Below are 18,318 nucleotides of genomic sequence, written 5' to 3' on the forward strand. Positions count from 1 at the left end.
AAAAATTATCCCTCAATTTCAGCTTACAGGAAGCACCCCTTGCCCACCAAACATAAAGCTACAATTGCCCTTCAGTGAGAAACCCTCTCCTAGTCTTAAGATGTAAGCATCCAGGTTTCTAGCTAAAATCTACAAGGAAAAAGGACAAAAGGACAAAAGGAAAGAAGATTTTGCATAAGGACTTAACCATAATGCTAAATGCAAAGGATCCTATTTACAAAAAAAACAGCCATTTGGAACCCAAGGAAAAAGGCCAAAAGGAAGAAAGATTTGCACAAAGACTAATCAACAATCGATGGATACTATTTACTAAAAAATAAAGCTCTTTTTAAACCCCAAGTGAAAAAAACAACATGTCTATGGGCTAATACAAAAAGAAGAAATATTCGCAGGACTATTCGAGGGATCCTATTTACAAATAAATGAAGCTCTTTTTTATTCAAAAAATCATGGCAAATTTCTATAGGCTAAGACTTTCCCTCGTACACAGTTCTTGCTTGTATGCTCCATCAGCAATAGTCACCTATCTCAAGCTGCAAAACCACTGTCAAAGGGTCAGTGTTAACCACAGAAAAATCCCAAAGACACCGCCACTACCAAAGAGTCGGGGCCGCAAACTTGGTGAATAAAACACCCTCAAAGCCGAACCCTTGCTGCAGTAACTCGAGGTGTCGTGGAACAACCTTGGTCACCTGTAACTGGCCTTCTTCATCCTTCAGTACCTGCCTTACATGACAAAAAGGAAAGAATTCCTTTAATTATCAAAGAGAAACCCATTTTAATGCTTAAACCTATTTTCTGTTAGAGCCATTTGGCTGTCTAAAGATCATTTCCTGTGTCTATTTATATATACTCACACACACATACGCACACACAAACCTTTAGAATATAAACTCTGGTTGTCAAAAAGACAAATCCTCTTCATCCATGAGATAATCAGAAACATCGAGCTGCTCTTGTTTTTGTGCTAGATCCAATGCATCCAAACTCATGTCGTTGATCGTACCCTCCATGGGGGTGTAACAAAACATGTCTGCAATCCGTATATCAATGTTGTCGCTTGTCTGCATCTCTAAATTAGAGCAATCATCTCTTTTGTTCTCAGAATTGATGGTATTGTAATTTCCATGTACTTGCATGCTTGATGCTGCCGCACACACTCTGCTTGTGGTGGGTTTGATGTTCCAATTGCTGACAAAACCTTCCACTTGTGCACTAAATGGCTTTAATCCCACTTCATTATCATATTGCTGACGCGGCTGAGAAGCGCTCAGAGCATTTTCACTAGGCATCGAAAGGCTTGAAAGCAGATGATTCTTGGGTACGTATGCGTGCATATCAAAAGAAGCATTTCGATCAGGATGTGATTCGACAAATCCAAGAGCTTGGAGCACTTGCGCCCTATTGGCATTCATCTGCCTCTGCTTCTGATCATTGGCCGCCTTGAATTGAGGCAAATTCATGGCTTTTACATCCAAACTTTGAGCACCCAAGCTGGACCTACAGAGACTAAGTCCTTTCGTTGCAGAAGTCAAGCTTGAGCTCTTACCCCCAGGCATGATGCGCATGGTGCCACCGGATTGCCCCCCTTTGGAAGCCTGGAATGAAGCAATTGGGCAAGGCTCTGGCGTGACTCCACTCAACCGCTTCAAGTAAAGGCGATATTTCTGCAAGTATAGATGTTGAAACAAACATACTGTCCAGCAATGAGAAAAACACCAAGATGATGATGAACATAAGCTTTTTAGCTATGGCAGGGACAGACCAGACCTGCAAATGACTTGCCACATTCTCCCGGGTTAAGCCTTTAACACTCATTACATCAAGTACCTTCTTCGGAGCGGACTCTACAATCACAAGAGCAATGCAAAGCTATACCATCAAAAGAGTTGGACAACACTCTGTTTAATATCATGCACTCCCATTACTATCCATATAATTAACAAGGCATTTGCAGTTATGCTCTGCACAACCAACAGACATAATGAAACAAGGTGAAAAGGTAATATTTTGGGAGGAAATGCCTATTTATAGGACTAATTTCTCAAATCCCTATGACACTCACAAGAAGATTTAGAAATTTTCTCATGAAGGAAAAGGGAGCCTTTTTCAATGTTTTTGATACAAAGCATAACATCATGAGCTTATGCTCGGGAGGCACGGCATACCTAGCTAGGTACGATTGGGGGCAGGGGACCGCCGGCCCGGTGGTCATACAATGCATAACATCATGAGCTTCTGTGAGGGAGGCACGGCATACCTAGCTAGGTACGATTGGGGGCAGGGGACCGCCGGCCCGGTGTGAATTATTGTGCGAATATATCCAAAACTTCTTGTGACTATTGCCCTCAAATCCCTATGACACTATTGCTCCATCAGTTGTGCAGTCGTATGAGGCTTTTAAAGAAAAAATCCATTTGTGACAAATAGAAATCAATAAAAATTTCAATGCTTCACATGCAAAGGTAGGTCAAGTGTGTGTAAAAAATTAACAAATGTATGCTTAGCTCCCTTCTTCACTAAGGCTTGTGCGCTTTAATAAACCTCAGTACTTGAAGTCTACCTATAAAGCAAGAAATGACCCAAAAAGCCTGCATAAATGCATGCAATTCCATCACCAAACACCTTAAGGCATCATACTATAGCACACCTTCAAAATTAATTAAGAGAGCCACCTCAAAGCAAGAACATCTTCAGGGTTAAGAACTTACTGTCTACCCCTAGCTGATTCACTGCATTCACAAAGCGTTGATGCAAATCAGGAGTCCAATTTACTCGTGCCCTCTTGAGATTGCTGACATCCTCTATATTGTGCATATTCTCGCCCATGACACTAACTTCTTTGCGCTTCTTGGACAGGTTCTCTGTCGACCCGCATAAACTTGAGACCTCATTATTGTCTCCACAAGACGGTCCCGAATTAGTAGGAGAATCTGTTCCCTTTCTTCGAACGACATGCTGCCAAACGTTTCTAAGCTCCTCTATTCTCACTGGCTTGATGAGGTAATCACATGCACCATGTGTGATACCTTTCATGACGACACCAGTGTCGCCATTAGCAGACATCACTGCAAGTGTTGTTTGTCTTTAAGAGTTAAAAATAATCCTTGAAAGGAAAAAATAATGGTGTCTAATAAGATTTAAGCATTTATGTTATCTATAAAAAAATAAATAAAGGCAAGCATAATGGCGTCTATTAAGATTAAGCATTTAGGTTAACTTATACACATTTACATATACTCGATGATAATGTCGCTTGATCCATACATATCATGCTTAACATTTAGGAAACCCTGAAGACAATTGAGATTAAGAACAAGAAATGCCATTTCAAAAAAGCTGCGTTCAACTTGAACATTAGAGCTTCATTACCATCAAAATCCAATGTATACCACACACACACACACACACTACGTCATACATATATTTGACATTCTTGTAACATACATGCAGTAATGGCATTCACACACAAAAACACACTACATACAAGTGTATCATTTGACTTGAAGCATTGTAAACTCAAAGGTTTGGACAAAAGAAATGCCATTAAGGTCAAAAAACCTGTGTTCAGCTTGAATGTTTGAGCTTCATTACCATCAAAATCCAGGGTATGACCCCACACACACACAAAAAAAAGAGAGAGAGAGAGATTACTTATCACTGGAAGGTCTAGCTCAAGCCCGATGATCTCCAGCAGTTTGAATCCATCCACATCTGGCATATAGACGTCGCTCAATACAAGGTCAACTGCCTCCTCGCTATCCCTCAGTACGTCTAAAGCATTTTTCGCACATATACAAGTGGTTACTGAAGCATCATTAGCAAAAATGGCAGGCCAACAAAAAATTCTCATTAGTCAGCTTTGCAATAAATAGCGAAATTGAAAGCTTAAACATGAGAAAGTGAAGGAATTGAATTACTTTACGCGTTTTCATCCAATAAAAGAATGTACTAAGCTAGATTGAGCTAAACTCTAAACCCTGAATTACTGAGCTAGATGGAACTAAACCTTAAACCCTAAATTTAAAACCTTAAACCCTAAACTCTCGAAGAGGAAACGCACAAATTCACTTGGTAAGTTCACATGGTCAATTTTCTCGCCCTTTGCACGCAGGCGTGCGCTCACCCGCGCGCGCGCACACGCACACACACACACACATTACCTTCACATGAACAGACACCCAATTCAGAGAAGCAGCTTGTGTGTGTGTGTGTGTGTGTGTGTGTGTGTGTGTGTGTGTGTGTGTGTGTGTGTGTAGCTGGCACATTAATATAAAACAAAAGTGTGTGTGTGTAGCTGGCTTGCACGCCTAAAATTGATTTATTCACGGCATTGCTCTATTGAAGAAGCTAGTTTACAGCATTGCTCTGTTGAAGATAGCTTGAAAAGACTTACCTTTGTAGCTGCATTGCTTGAGCATTCTTTCCAGAGCAAGCAAGCAAAGGGGGTCGTCATCCACCACGAGCACGTGGAGGCCAATAGGCGAGAAGGTGTCCATGCGGGAGGAATATGCTTTGGAAGGAGGAGGAAGCGCCTGCATCAAAATAATACTGCATACAAGCGCTAGAAACTTGCGTTATGTTCTGGTGGCAGGGCAAGCTGAGGCCGCAGAAGGCCGCCATGGATAAGCTGCTGATGAGCCAGCGTCGAGCACAGGAATCGACGATGGAGAAAGCATACCCACAAGAACGCAAAGAGGCAGACGAACAGAGAGAGGAAGGAGAACCCGAATGCTGCAGACAGCAGAGAGAGCTCGTGTGTGTGTGTGTCCGAAATTACAACAAAAAGGAAAAAAAGTGTGTGTGTCCGAAGCCCACATGTGGCAGAATCTAAAACTGCAGAATGAGGAGGTGTCCAGACTCCACAGTCCACAGTCCACATGGCTGGCTCTGTCCCGCACTTGCTCTGCTACAAAATAGCGCTGCCGTTTGGTGCATCCTCGAGGGCCAGCCTGGAAATTGAATGATGCCCCCCCCCGAAGAAAGGCTGCGCCGCTGCAGCGCGCCCCTCTTTCTGTGGGCTCTTTCTATTTCTACACCCTGCATCCTCAGTTCTTTGTACTCGCCAGCTATCTGGGAAACTCGTATGCTACTGTGCTCGCCGCTCCTCAGGACTAGGTGGCACTGGCACCTCAGGGTGGGATCAAGGGCGGTGCTTGATTGGGGGTGGGATGGAGGGCGGATAGCGTTGATTTCTTCGGGCGCCATAAAAGTAAACTAGGGAACCTTGGTTTACTTTTTGACAAAAAGTGCACGCCCAAAGATTTTCGATTAAGCATTAAATATGGGGGCTTTTGGGACCCGTAAAGTACTCAGTGGAGCATATTACTGACAGATTTTTATACTCTTATTAAAAATCTATGGACGAATGTCATTAAGCATGGCGGCTACCCAATTGTAAACTAGGGAACCCTAGTTTACTTTTGTGTAAAAAGTAAACTAGGGTTTCCTAGTTTACAGTTGTGTAAAAAGGGAGCTAGTGGGGTTTTCAACGGTTTGCTCATTTCTCTGATTAATGTCTCCACAAATTGGAGCTATGAATTATCTTTGCTCCATTCCTTGAGGATCATTGATTAGTCTACAATGGATTGGGTGATGACAAGTGAAGATAGTGCCAGTGTTACAAGCAATTCATAATCGAGCTTCGACAACGATGAAGAGGATGAAGTAGATGCTCAAGGATTACATGTTCGGCGACCAAATCCTCTTGATTTTACATCCTCCATGTACTTCTCCTTTGATAGGGAAACTTACAATGTAATGGTTTTGTCTCTACAAGATGCGATGCCGACAACCCTTGAGGATTTGAAAGGTTGCAAGAGAAGCAATGTACATGATCTCAAGAAGTGGAGACAATTTAGAGACTGGCTTTGCTTGGTGGTAGAGGGTGAGAAATTAGCACTTTGCTTGAAACAGGAACCCAAGTTAAAGATTGCTTGTATTGAGGATTGGGAGGGCCTAGTATTAGCCGCTCATTGCAATGAAGGAAGGGGGGATCATAAAGGTCTTACTTGCTTGAAACAGGAACCCAAGTTAAAGATTGCTTGTATTGAGGATTGGGAGGGCCTAGTATTAGCCGCTCATTGCAATGAAGGAAGGGGGGATCATAAAGGTCTTAATGCTACCATGGACACCTTGAAATTACAATGGTGTATTGATTTGCAACATTTTGGAATACCACGTTCTTATATCAAGGCACTCATTGCATCGTGTGAATGTCAATGTGTCAAGAGTAGGGTTGAATCTTCTTCCCACCAAGGTTTGGATCTCAATAGAGTACCATTGCTTGAAATTTTCACAAACAAAAATGATGTGGACAAGGTTCTAGCAGATTCATGGTAAAGTACAAGGTTAGGTTAAGAATGGCACGCTCTTCAAAAAAGGGCACATCTTCCAAAGTCACAAAAGATCATATACCTTCACAAAGGTCGTTCATTTAGCCATACAGATGCTACATTGAAACTTAACTTGAATTTTGATGTGTCTCTTATATTTAGTACTCTTTAAGTTATTTAGTGTGGAAAGTGCACACAGGTAATCTAGGGTACCCTAGATTACTTCCTTTAGGTAATCTAGGGTACCCTAGATTACTTCACTAACCAGAGAGCAATCGTTTGATGTGAGGAAAGTGCACACAGGTAATCTAGGGTACCCTAGATTACTTCACTAACCAAAGAGCAACCTTTTCATGTGTGGAAAGTGCCCACAGGTAAACCAGGGTACCCTAGATTACTTCCCATAAGTAATCTAGGGTACACTATATTACTTGACTAACCAGAGAGCAAGTCCTTTTGGTGTGGGGAGTATCCTAGATTACTTCCCAATAGTAATCTAGGATACCCTTGATTACATCACTACCCCTTTTGGGTGCCATAGATAATGTTAGGTTGCATGTCAAAAGAAATACTTGGTGCCCTGTATTACTTTCCACAGGTAATCTAGGGTACCCTAGATTACTTCACTGACCAAAGAGCAACCTTTTTGTGTGTGGAAAGTGCACACATGTAATCTAGGGTACATTACTTCCTTTAGGTAATCTAGGATACCCTAGATTACTTCACTAACCAGAGAGTAACATTTTCATGTGTGGAAAGTGCCCACAGGTAAACTAGGGTATCCTAGTTTATTTTCAATAAGTAAACTAGGGTATCCTAGTTTACCTGTGGATAGGGCCCACAGGTAAACTAGGGTACCCTAGATTACTTCACTAACCAGAGAGTAACCTTTTCATGTGTGTAAAGTGCCCACAGGTAAACTAGGGTACCCTAGATTACTTCACTAACCAGAGAGTAATCTAGATTACTTCCAATAAGTAATCTAGTTTACTTGTGGAAAGTGTCCACAGGTAAACTAGGGTACCCTAGATTACTTCACTAACCAGAGAGTAACCTTTTCATGTGTGGAAAGTGCCCACAGGTATACTAGAGTTCCCTAGATTACTTCCCATAAGTAATATAAGGTACACTATATTACTTGACTAACCACAAGTATACTAGGGTTCCCTAGATTACTTCCCATAAGTAATATAGGGTACACTATATTACTTGACTAACCAGAGAGAAAGTCCTTTTGGTGTGGGGAGTACCCTAGATTACTTCCCACTAGTAATCAGGGATACCCAAGATTACTTCACTAACCCTTTTGGGCGCCTTAGATAATGTTAGATTGCCTATCAAAAGAAATCCTTAGCACCTTAGATTACCTCCCACCAATACCCTAGATTACTTTAAATAAGTAATCTAGGGTACCCTAGTTTACTTCCAATAAGTAATCTAGGGTACCCTAGATTACTTATCAAAACAGCAATCAGCCTCTATTTTGTGTTTTTGGTCTCAACAGGTAATCTAGGGTACCCTAGATTACTTCAAAAACCAGAAATCATACCCTTTTCTGTGGTTTTGGTACCTACAACTAATTTAGGGTACCCTTGGTCACTTCAAAAACCAAGAAAGCAATCCATATTTTGTGCCTTTAGTACCAATAGGTAGCCTAAATTACTTCGCTAACAAGATAACAAATTATATGTCAAGTAGATTACAGTGTCAAATAGATTTGGATGTCAAAGATTGTGGTCATGGATTAGTATTTTCCACGTGCGATTTTAGTTAGTGTTTCTTCACTCCAATTTTGGTGTATAGAAGCTCCAATACTTTGTGAGAGCGCGAGGTAAATTATGTGAGGTAAATTGTGATGGGAGATTTGCTACATTTAGAGCCACTTGGAGTGTGAACCACTCAAGCATACTTTGCTACGTACACATGATAACAAGAGTAGCCTTCGTATCTATTAACTTTTTTCGCTCTCACAAAGCAACATTAACACCAAGAGCCATATCAAGCATCAACCCCAAAGTAATTGCATTTGACACTAATGCAACATTAACACCAAAGCAAGCAAAATTTTCCAAACAATGCTTAAGCAATCGACACGTATTCGCATAGCTTAACAACAAAGCTTGGGAAAATACCAAGAATTGATTCAAATTAAACCCATATGTCCTTACATATACCGAATCAAAACTGAGAAAAACTACCACCGTCGTAAGTGGCAAAGAAGTTTTCTTGGTGTACACATGACAAACTTGCACCAGAAAAACTACCACCGTCGTAAGTGGCAAAGAAGTTTTCTTGGTGTACACACGACAAACTTGCACAAAAAATAGATATCCCGGATCTTGGCTAAGTAAGTCTCCCTTTGCTACTCCATGCACGAGACACTTTATCCATTCACCAAGATGTTCCTTTAGACTTTCCACATCACCATGAGAGAACCAATCTTTGGATAGCTATTCAATTGCAACATGCAAAAAGAGAAAAACAAGTTACGACTCGAAACACACCAACATTGTAATTTGCAATATATGTAAATGGTTGAAAGGTTCACATACCCATTTTCGTGGTTTCTTTTGCATAAGTGTGCCTTCGATAAACTTTGACATCACAGTCATTGTGTAATATCCACAATCTGTACCATTAGGTTGTTTTGGCATCTAAGACCAAAAGTACACATCAATATTTAATTTGACGCTCCTAAGTTAGGCTTCATTACAAAAAGTCATTAAATCATAGCTCTCTAATAGAAGTCAACTTCAACAAGAGCAAAAAATTTAAACTAACCTGACGTATTTGATCGGTACCCTTAGGAGTAGAGGACCCCCTCCTAGTTCTCAACTTACGAGGAGCGTTTGGGTCTCCAACCTCTCCTGTCATAAAATCTAATATCTAACTAACCCAAATGATTTTCTCATATTAAATTGATCACTTAATGTGGGAGAATAAACGGGAACAAGTGTTAAGATATAGGTATGTGCTTATAGATCTATCTCAACACGGGGCCAATGGTAAAGGGGCCCAAAAGGGAGATGGTCTATCAAAGAGCAAGGCTAACCAATGGAGCATAAGACCTTAGGGTTAGCTTCATTGAAGACCTCCAATAAATGTGTGTAAAAGTCCTTTGACCTTAAGTAAGCTAGGACTGAGCTTGAGGTGTTTTTCATGCTTGAGGCGCTTGATTAAGATGCTTGAGGTGCTTGACTGGCTCCATGCTTGAGGTGCTTGACTTGCTGCATGATTAAAGTACTTGAGGTGCCTTGAGAAGCTTGCCTGAGATGCTTGTGGGAACACCCCCTAGTTCAAGTGCTTTGTCATGCTTGGTGAGTAAGGTGCTTGATCACCTAAAGTCAAAAGCATTCCTACAAGAGGGGGGGCGAGCCCTTTTCCTAGGGGCTAGAGAGAGAACACCCACTCACACACACAAGGGAAGCCCAACTTGAAGAGGCAGCAAGGACACATGTCAGGCCCCTACCCATGTTACCTTCATGTGTTGCTTGAAGCCTATTGGCTAGGCTTCAAAGGGGTCCAATGATAAATTACATGAATTATCTAATTGTTTTAGCATTTATCAAGTCCTCTCTCTCAAAGGGGAAAGGGGGACACTTGTCCCAAGGCTACCCATGTTGCTTGTAATGGCTCTTGCTTGTGATTGGCTAGGCCTGGAGGGGTCCAATGAGCTTCAGGCATGAGCTACAAGGGGGGGTCGACCCAAGCAAGCTAGGGGGGTGCCTAGGGGGTATACTCACCCACACACACTCACAAGCACTCTCATTGTGTGATATGCAAAGTGCAAAGAGCTCCCTCTCCAAGCAAGTAGAGGTTGAGAGCCTACACCAACACTCTTGGCTATGGAGTGCAAATCCAACCAAGAGCCATGCTTCAATGCTTAAGCTTGCCATATCCTTCTTCTTCATTACTATGCTATTATGTATGCTAGCAACAAGAGTATGATAAGTGAGGAACTAATTGTTTCTCCTACGAAATGTTTCTTCTTCCTCTTCCCTACCCTCATTCCCTGCTAGCTCTCTCCACCTTCGAAGGTGTTTGAGGTCTTGGGACTGAGGCTTGGGATAGTTAAAGCTTTCTTCAAGTTTATGTTATGTTTGTGGTGCATGAAGCCTTCCATCTTCATGGCATCACCTAGGTCACAAGGAACACAAAGACTGTATTGTAACAAGTTTCTCTTTATGGGAGAAATCATAATACAAATGCCTATTTGGAGGGGGGACCGGCTCCACATAAATCTGGTCCTCAATTGTTGTCATGTTCTCTAAACTCTCTCTCTTGCAAAAGTATTGTCTATGCCAAGTTAACTAATTGCTATGATTATGTTGCTATCTTCAATTATGTCTACCCGCTATGCTCACAAAATCATTTCTTGAAAGTACTCTCATTAAATTCCGCTATTCTCAAATTGAATAGGCAAATTCCATTACATTGGTATCAGAGCATTTGGTTTCTCTTTTCTTGCTTAAGAAGAGAGGTCCTTAAGTAGCCTATAAATGGTTGATGTTGTTAATTATAATAGAGTAAGTGGAACTGGGATCTAATACCGGTTTTGTTAAGCCCACTATGTGGGGGATGGTGCACACCTCGGGAGCTTTGGACTTAATAATGGAGTCTTTTTAGACTTGCCTACGGCTTTACCATTATTGAGCCATAAGAAGTCCGAAAGGAGCTAACCCTTGGCAACTCTGCTATGTTAGACCTACTCCTCTACTCTCTATAATTAACCACTTTGAGCCGTGGGTGTAGATACTTAAGAGCCGATTTTCAAAGGCTAAGAGGAGTGGCAACTAAGGTTTTGAATTGCCAAAGCATACACTAAGTACATACATAAAATTTTGTTAACATGGCTGACAATAATCAAGAGAGTAGAATGAACATTGATAGCTTTGATTTTGCACATGAAGGTGCTAATGATGATGCTCCCATGTTTGTGAATTATCTTGTGACTAGGTTGCAACAAGCTATGGGCAACCCTACCTTGCAAGCCGAAGTTACTCAACAACTTCGTGCCTATGGAATTTCCCTTCCTCTCCAAGAGGAGAGAGAGCTTAGGAGGCCTCTTGAAGAGACCCCCAAAAGAAGACTCTCTCCCATTCGAGAGGAGGAATCCAAAGAGAAAGAAAGCAATGAAATTCTAAGTTCTTCTGAAGATGTGGCTCCACGAAGAAGGCGGTCTAGACGATCGCCTACTCCTCCCAAGAGGAAAAGAGCAACCCATAGTCCTTCTCCTCATCACTTTCAAAGGCAAGAGAGGAAACAAAGGAAGAAAAGGGCTAGGAAGAGGTCACCCTCTTCTCCTTCTTCTTCACCTTCCTTCTCTTCCGATGAAAGTTATGGCTATTCTCCTAGAGAATACAAGAGGGGAGGGCATCGCAAATCATTTCCTGCATGGCGAAGGTCACAAAAGCTAAAGAAGTTCAAGGAGGGAGGAAAGAGTATCTCTTTTCTCACCTACGATGGCACCTTTGGTGCTACCGACAAAGTGTTGGCCTTCATCCAGCAATTTGATGCGGCCTTTGGGGACGAGGGCTTCACAGAGTCCTCCAAGCTACGCCATGTAGCTATGCACTTCCAAAAATCAGCTCGTCAATGGTGGGCTAGCCTTCGTGGCAATGGAGAAGCCCCAAAGACATGGAAAACTCTACGAGTTTCCATCATGAAGCAATTTCTTCCAAGCGATACTAAAGATAAAGTTCTTACCGAATGGCGCGGCTTGAAGCTCCTCTCTCATGAGTCTATCAACAAGTATGTAGATAAGTTTTGGGATTTACATCTCAAAGCTACTGTCTTTCAAAAGATAGACTTTGCCGAGCAAAGACAGCAATTCTGTGCGGGATTACCTAAAGAGATGGCCAAATATATCAACTCTCAACGGCCCGGTACTATTACCGAAGTAATCCACCACACCATGGTTGCTTCACGCATCAATTTCCATCAAGGGGCTAGACGTAATGTCAAGCCCATGGAAAACAAAGATAAAAATGATGCAAAGGGGAAATCCAATGCTCAAAATAATTCCCAAGGCACTTCCAACAACAACAACAACAATCGGTCCAAGGAGAAGGGAGTTTACAAAGGTAAAAACAAACTCTCTCCTGAAGAGCTTGAAGCTTTTCGCAAGGACCATAAGTGTTTCAAATGTGGGGAGCAAGGACATGGCTATCGTTCTTACCCCAAGAAGAATACTCGCAATGAAACACCTAGGGCTTCCACCATCGAAGCTCCAAAAGAGGATGCTCATTGCAAAGGATCATCACTCTCCTATGCTTGGGGAAAGGTACGAGAGCATGATGCCTTCAGCTTGTTTGACCCTGGCTCTACTCTCAACTTCATATCAATAGAGTTGGCCACCAAGTTGGGCATTCAAGCTTTTGAGATGGGAGATATAGTAACAGCTGATGCAGCTTTCAAGGGACAACAAGCCTCCGTTACTCCCTTGATTGGGAAGTTGAGGCTTCATGTCCAAAGCAATGTCGACAAAGAAGACTTCTTCATCTCTCCCCTCCAACATCAGGATGTTATCCTAGGGGCACCATGGTTTGATCGCATGGCTGCCAACATGAAGTTCCCTGAAAGGAGAATTTACTTCACCTACAGGGGAAAGAACATGTATGTAGATGCTAGTGAGCGTGGTCGCACTATTCCACTTGTAAATCCTCTTTCTTTTGATAAATCAATGAAGAGCTCAGTTTCTGCGTACATGATTTATGTCAAAGAGTCTCTAAAAGCTAATAATGTTTCATCAAATGAAAATGATAGGAATCAAGAAGAGTTAGACTTGTCTACTTTTCTAAAAGGATTCCAAGATGTGTTCATCGATGATATCCCTATGGACCTACCTCCAAAACGAGGGGATGATGACCATCATATTGAGCTCCTTCCAGGAAGCTCACCGCCTAACAAACCTCCTTATCGAGTCTCACAAGCTCAACAAGAGGAGATCATGAGGCAAGTACAAGAGCTGGTAGACAAAGGGATGGTGAGGCCTAGTTCCTCTCCCTTTTGTTCTCCAGTCCTTTTAGTGCAAAAGAAAGATGGTACATACCGTATGTGTGTGGACTATTGAGCGCTAAACCATATCACTATTAAAAACAGATTTCCCGTACCTCGGGTAGAAGATCTGTTTGATAAGCTACAAGGCTCTACCTACTTCAGTAGGATTGACCTTAAGAGTGGCTATCAAAATAAGGATAGTGGATGAGGATATCTTAAAGACCGCGTTTCGCACAACATTTGGTCTTTATGAATATCTAGTCATGCCTTTTGGCTTGACTAATGCACCAGCTACGTTCAATCGTTTGATGGAGAAAATTTTTAGACCATATCAAAAATTCACTGGAGTGTTCTTCGATGATATCATCATCTACTCCAAGTCTTTGGAGGAACATAAGCAACATCTCCAAGTGATTTTTCAAGCCTTGAGGGAGAACAAACTTTTTCTCAACCAAAAGAAAAGTGAATTCTTCCTTCAAGAGATTCAATATCTAGGCCATATTATCTCTCACGATGGTATTCGTATGGATCCATCAAAGTTAGAGGTAATAAAATCATGGCCTAACCCAAGGAATCTACATGAGCTAAGAAGATTTATTGGTATGTGTGCATACTATAGACGCTTCATAGCAAAATTCTCTCAAGTGGCAGGACCACTACACGACTTAACCAAGAAGAACGTTAAGTTTGTATGGACTACTAAGGAGCAAAATGCTTTTGAAAAACTCAAAGAGAAGCTTACTTCCCAACCAGTCCTCGTGCTTCCGGATCTCTCAAAGCCCTTTGAGGTCCAATGTGATGCTTGTGGTGATTGCCTTGGAGCGGTTTTGCTTCAAGAAGGGCATGCCATAGCATATGAGAGCCGAAGGCTCAATGGTGATGAACGAGTCTTGGGCATTTATGAGAAAGAGCTTTTAGCTGTTCTACATGCCCTAGACACATGGAAGCACTACCTATTGGGGACTCCATTTATCCTACGAACCGACCACCAAAGTCTCAAGTATTTCATGACGCAAACCAAGCTTTCTGACAAACAAATGAGGTGGGCAAATTTTCTTTCGCAATTTAATTTTCATATTGCTCACATAGCTGGTAAGCACAATCAAGTTGCCGATGCACTTTCACGACGACCAAAAGTTAATGCGGTGTCTATAGCTACTCACAATGATCTATCCTCTATGATAGATGAGTATGCTACTAACCCTGACTTTAGAGACATAATGTCAGCCCTTGCTTTGGGGAAGAAAGAGGAACCATTCACCTTGCAGGATGGTTATCTTCTTCACGGCAATAGGCTATGTGTTACCCATTCCCTTCCTGAGAAGGTTATGTATGAATCCCATGCTCCTCCATATGCAGGGCATAGAGGTATTCAACCTACTCTCCGAGGAGTAGAGACGTATTTCTATTGGCCTACCATGAAAGTGGACATACAAGAGTATGTTTCAAAATGTGTAGTATGCCAAAAGACCAAGTATGATAGAGGGAAGCAACCTGGATTACTCCAGCCATTGCCTATTCCAAATTCACCATGGGAGAGTATATCCATGGATTTCATCTTTGGATTACCCAAGTCTATCCATGGGAATACAGGAATATGGACAACAGTCGACAGGTTTAGCAAGCAAGCACATTTTATTCCTGTCAAAAAGACTATTAAGGCACATCAAATGGCAACTCTCTTCATATCTCAGATTTTCAAACACCATGGATTACCCACATCCATCGTGTCAGATAGAGATCCTAGAATGACCAGTAATTTCTGGAAAGGTCTCTTTGAAAATCTAGGAACAAGATTGAATTTCTCTTCGGCCTATCACCCACAAACGGATGGCCAAAGTGAGATAGCCAATCTTACGATACTCGATCTACTCAAGACTTATGTTACCGAAGTAGATCAACGCTCACAATGGAAAAAGTATTTACCGCTAGTAGAGTATGCCTACAATAATACTGTACATACTTCTACGGGCAAAGCACCTTTCGAGATCATAGAAGGAAGACCTAAAAGTCCCTTGCTACTGAAAGTACATGGGAAAATCTTCGCCGCCGATGAGTATAGCCGTGACCTACAAGAATCTTTTCAAAAGATTAGGGAGGCTATAGCCATCTCTCAACAAAGGCAAAAAGCTGCTGCTGATAAGCACAGAAGAGCCTTAATGTTCAAAGAAAATGATTGGGTCTTACTCAAGTTTCCTAAGGCTCGATTAAGGCAAACGACGGGCAAAAATCCTACGGGCCATCAAAAGTATTATGCTAAACTAGCAAAAAGATACTATGGTCCTTTCCAAATCTTGAAGCCTATCAATGAGACGGCTTATCAACTCAAGTTGCCCAACCATTGGCTTATACACAATGCCTTTCATGTAAGCTTACTGAAGCCCTACAAAGGAGAGCCACCAATTGAACCAATTATTGAAGACCCTCCCGAAGTTGAAGACCAAGAAGAGGTGCTACAACCCGAAGCTATCCTTCGGCATGAAGACAAGGTACTACGACATGGTAAGACTGTATTGTAACAAGTTTCTCTTTATGGGAGAAATCATAATACAAATGCCTATTGGAGGGGGGACCGGCTCCACATAAATCCGGTCCTCAATTGTTGTCATGTTCTCTAAACTCTCTCTCTTGCAAAAGTATTGTCTATGCCAAGCTAACTAATTGCTATGATTATGTTGCTATCTTCAATTATGTCTACCCGCTATGCTCACAAAATCATTTCTTGAAAGTACTCTCATTAAATTCCGCTATTCTCAAATTGAATAGGCAAATTCCATTACATCTCCACTCTCATGATTTGGGTCCTAAGGTGGAAGACCATATTACGCATATGCTCACAAAATATAACACCACGCATGCAATAATGCAAAAAGCGAAAGACTCACAGGAGTTTCATTCTCATGCATATCTTTGTTTTTTTCGACAATCTCATTGGCATGCCCTTCGCTTGACGCTCTCATCTATGACACGCAAATGGAGTTATCTATTGCCTAATCATAGAAATATTTACAGTAAAGACAATGCAAGCGTACATACCGAAGCCTTGTAGCCCTGCTTCATCTTGTCTCTCATCAAAGAAACGCAGTGTGGCATGCCATCTTCCCATCGCTTCATCTCAGCTTCCGTGTAGCCCTGGAACCATGTGTCATAAGAGAGGTCCTCTTTGTCCTGCACTTTGTCCCAGCAAAGAGAAGCTCTTTCCTCAAGATCCTTTTTGTGTTTTTTGCGAGCATTCTTTACTCTAACCTCAATATCGTTGAAACGCTTCTCACATTGTCGTAAGACCCATTGAGGGGCATTGCTTGGCCTACATAAAACCTTAGGCCGCCCCCCTAAACCTTTTGGAATGTCCACATGGATACCATGTACAAATTGAAGGTGCCGCACCATATCCATTTGCTTTTCAAAGGCTCGCTTCCTCTTTGGACATGTCTCTGAAGCGCGATAGTAACGTATAACCTTGTTATCTCGATCGCGCTTCACCTCAATGTATGGCTCATTCACCTACAAGAGCGATGAGAGATAGCTGAGTAGCAAGATAAGAGAGATAACTAGATCCGTTGCCTCAATCCATTGGTTGTACCTGTTGCGGATGGTATGCCTCAATCGACCAATCGGATTGTCGCTCTCCAACCTCAGCACCATCCTCTTGCCCGGCTAAGTTTTCAGCTTCATACGGCTTCCCTGTCTCACACCCCTTCTCGGGATCGACACCCTGTTGTGCTCCTCTTTCTCGACTAAAAAACCCGCCTCATCGAGCTTTACTTGCTCGGCACCCTGTTGCTGCTCCTCTTTCTCGACTAAAAAACCCACCTCATCGAGCTTTACTTGCTCGGCACCCTGTTGCTGCTCCTCTTTCTCAACTAAAAAACCCGCCTCATCGAGCTTTACTTGCTCGGCGGCCTTAGCTGGCTCCACTTGCTCGACATCCTCAGGATGCTCCGGAACCTCCCTATCCCCACTCACATGGGAATCCCCCATTCGATGGCCGTTGAGGCCCTTCGCAGTGCTCGCGGAAATCCCTGCTGCACGCAAAAACCAGTACCTACGAGGACCAACAGAAAGTGACAGGCTCGTTTACAGAGACCCGATTTTTGAGTTTTTAAGCCTTTGAAAATACTCAAACGCCCAGTAAACTAGGGTTCCCTAGTTTACTTGCTTTCCCTAGTTTACTTTTTAGCGCCAGCGAAATCGACGGCCCTGCGCCCTCCATGCCACCCCCAATAAACACCGCCCTCGATCCCACCCTGAGGTGCCCGTGCCACTTAGTCCTGAGGCTCGCCGCTAGCCTCTCCTTTAAGTGCCACGGGGTCCCAAAGCATGGGATCAATGGTCCCAATTGAAAGGCGGGATCACGATCGATCCGAATTGTTGATCGATTAAAATCTAAACTCGGGATCTCGAGTTTAGATTTCAAAAAATTAATCTCGGGAGGTCAGCCTAATCTCGGAACGCCTCGCTTTCCCAACGAGGTTTTGAACCCTCGTCATCAGCTTGGGGGGCACATGCCTTGACCAACATGCCCGCGTGCGCCTCGTTGATGTAGATGTGATTTCACATCTATTTGAAGATAAACTCGGGATCTCGACATAAAAACTAAACTCGGGATCTCGAGTTTAGTTTTTGTGGACCCCACCTTAAAAACTAAGCTCGAGATCCCGAGTTTAGTTTTTACCCGTCGACGGCAGAGATTTGCGCGCGCCTTTGATTTTGCACAAGAGCCATTGATCCCATGCTTTGGGACCTCGTGGCACTTAAAGGGGAGGACCACTAGGCCAATGATCCATCCCCATTCCTCACGTGAAGTCGCTCTAGCCTTTGGTTGCTTTTTTTTTGGCCTGCCATACTGGCAGCCTTAGCGTTTGCCTAGAACTTGGGGCACACAAGTGTCGCTTGCCTAGTGGTTTGAGTGTAGGTTTGCTCTTAGCCCTTTTTGGGAATCCACGTGGTTAAGGTTTACTCCCTTTGCCCTTTCTCTGGCGCG

General features: G+C 42.6%; 1 protein-coding gene and 1 pseudogene across 4 annotated transcripts; one reads left to right on the top strand and one right to left on the bottom strand.

Annotated features, from left to right (window-relative positions):
* Nucleotides 1–305: 305 nt before the first annotated feature.
* LOC147437418 (two-component response regulator ORR23-like) lies at nucleotides 306–5,183 on the bottom strand. Of its 4 annotated transcripts, XM_086486953.1 has the most exons (9): nucleotides 4,819–5,183; nucleotides 4,682–4,734; nucleotides 4,397–4,535; nucleotides 3,655–3,774; nucleotides 2,712–3,068; nucleotides 1,771–1,847; nucleotides 1,007–1,667; nucleotides 880–917; nucleotides 306–722 (listed from the first exon to the last, which is right to left on the bottom strand). In XM_086486953.1, the coding sequence occupies exons 1-9, from the start codon at nucleotides 4,880–4,882 to the stop codon at nucleotides 594–596; spliced, it is 1,638 nt and encodes a 545-aa protein (XP_086343079.1). In that variant the 5' UTR covers nucleotides 4,883–5,183; the 3' UTR covers nucleotides 306–593. The 4 variants fall into 4 exon arrangements, with proteins under 4 accessions (XP_086343079.1, XP_086343077.1, XP_086343076.1 ...); XM_086486951.1 differs by having other exon boundaries at nucleotides 306–726; nucleotides 880–1,667; nucleotides 3,655–3,807; nucleotides 4,397–5,182; XM_086486950.1 differs by having other exon boundaries at nucleotides 586–722; nucleotides 880–1,667; nucleotides 3,655–3,807; nucleotides 4,397–5,181.
* Nucleotides 5,184–5,583: 400 nt separating this feature from the next.
* Nucleotides 5,584–6,139, top strand: LOC147437419 (uncharacterized; annotated as a pseudogene).
* The last annotated feature ends 12,179 nt before the right edge of the window (nucleotides 6,140–18,318 follow it).

Source organism: Adiantum capillus-veneris, chromosome 17, assembly GCF_014529385.1.
Source record: "Adiantum capillus-veneris isolate H3 chromosome 17, ASM1452938v2, whole genome shotgun sequence".
In the NCBI taxonomy this organism is placed as follows: Eukaryota; Viridiplantae; Streptophyta; class Polypodiopsida; order Polypodiales; family Pteridaceae; genus Adiantum; species Adiantum capillus-veneris.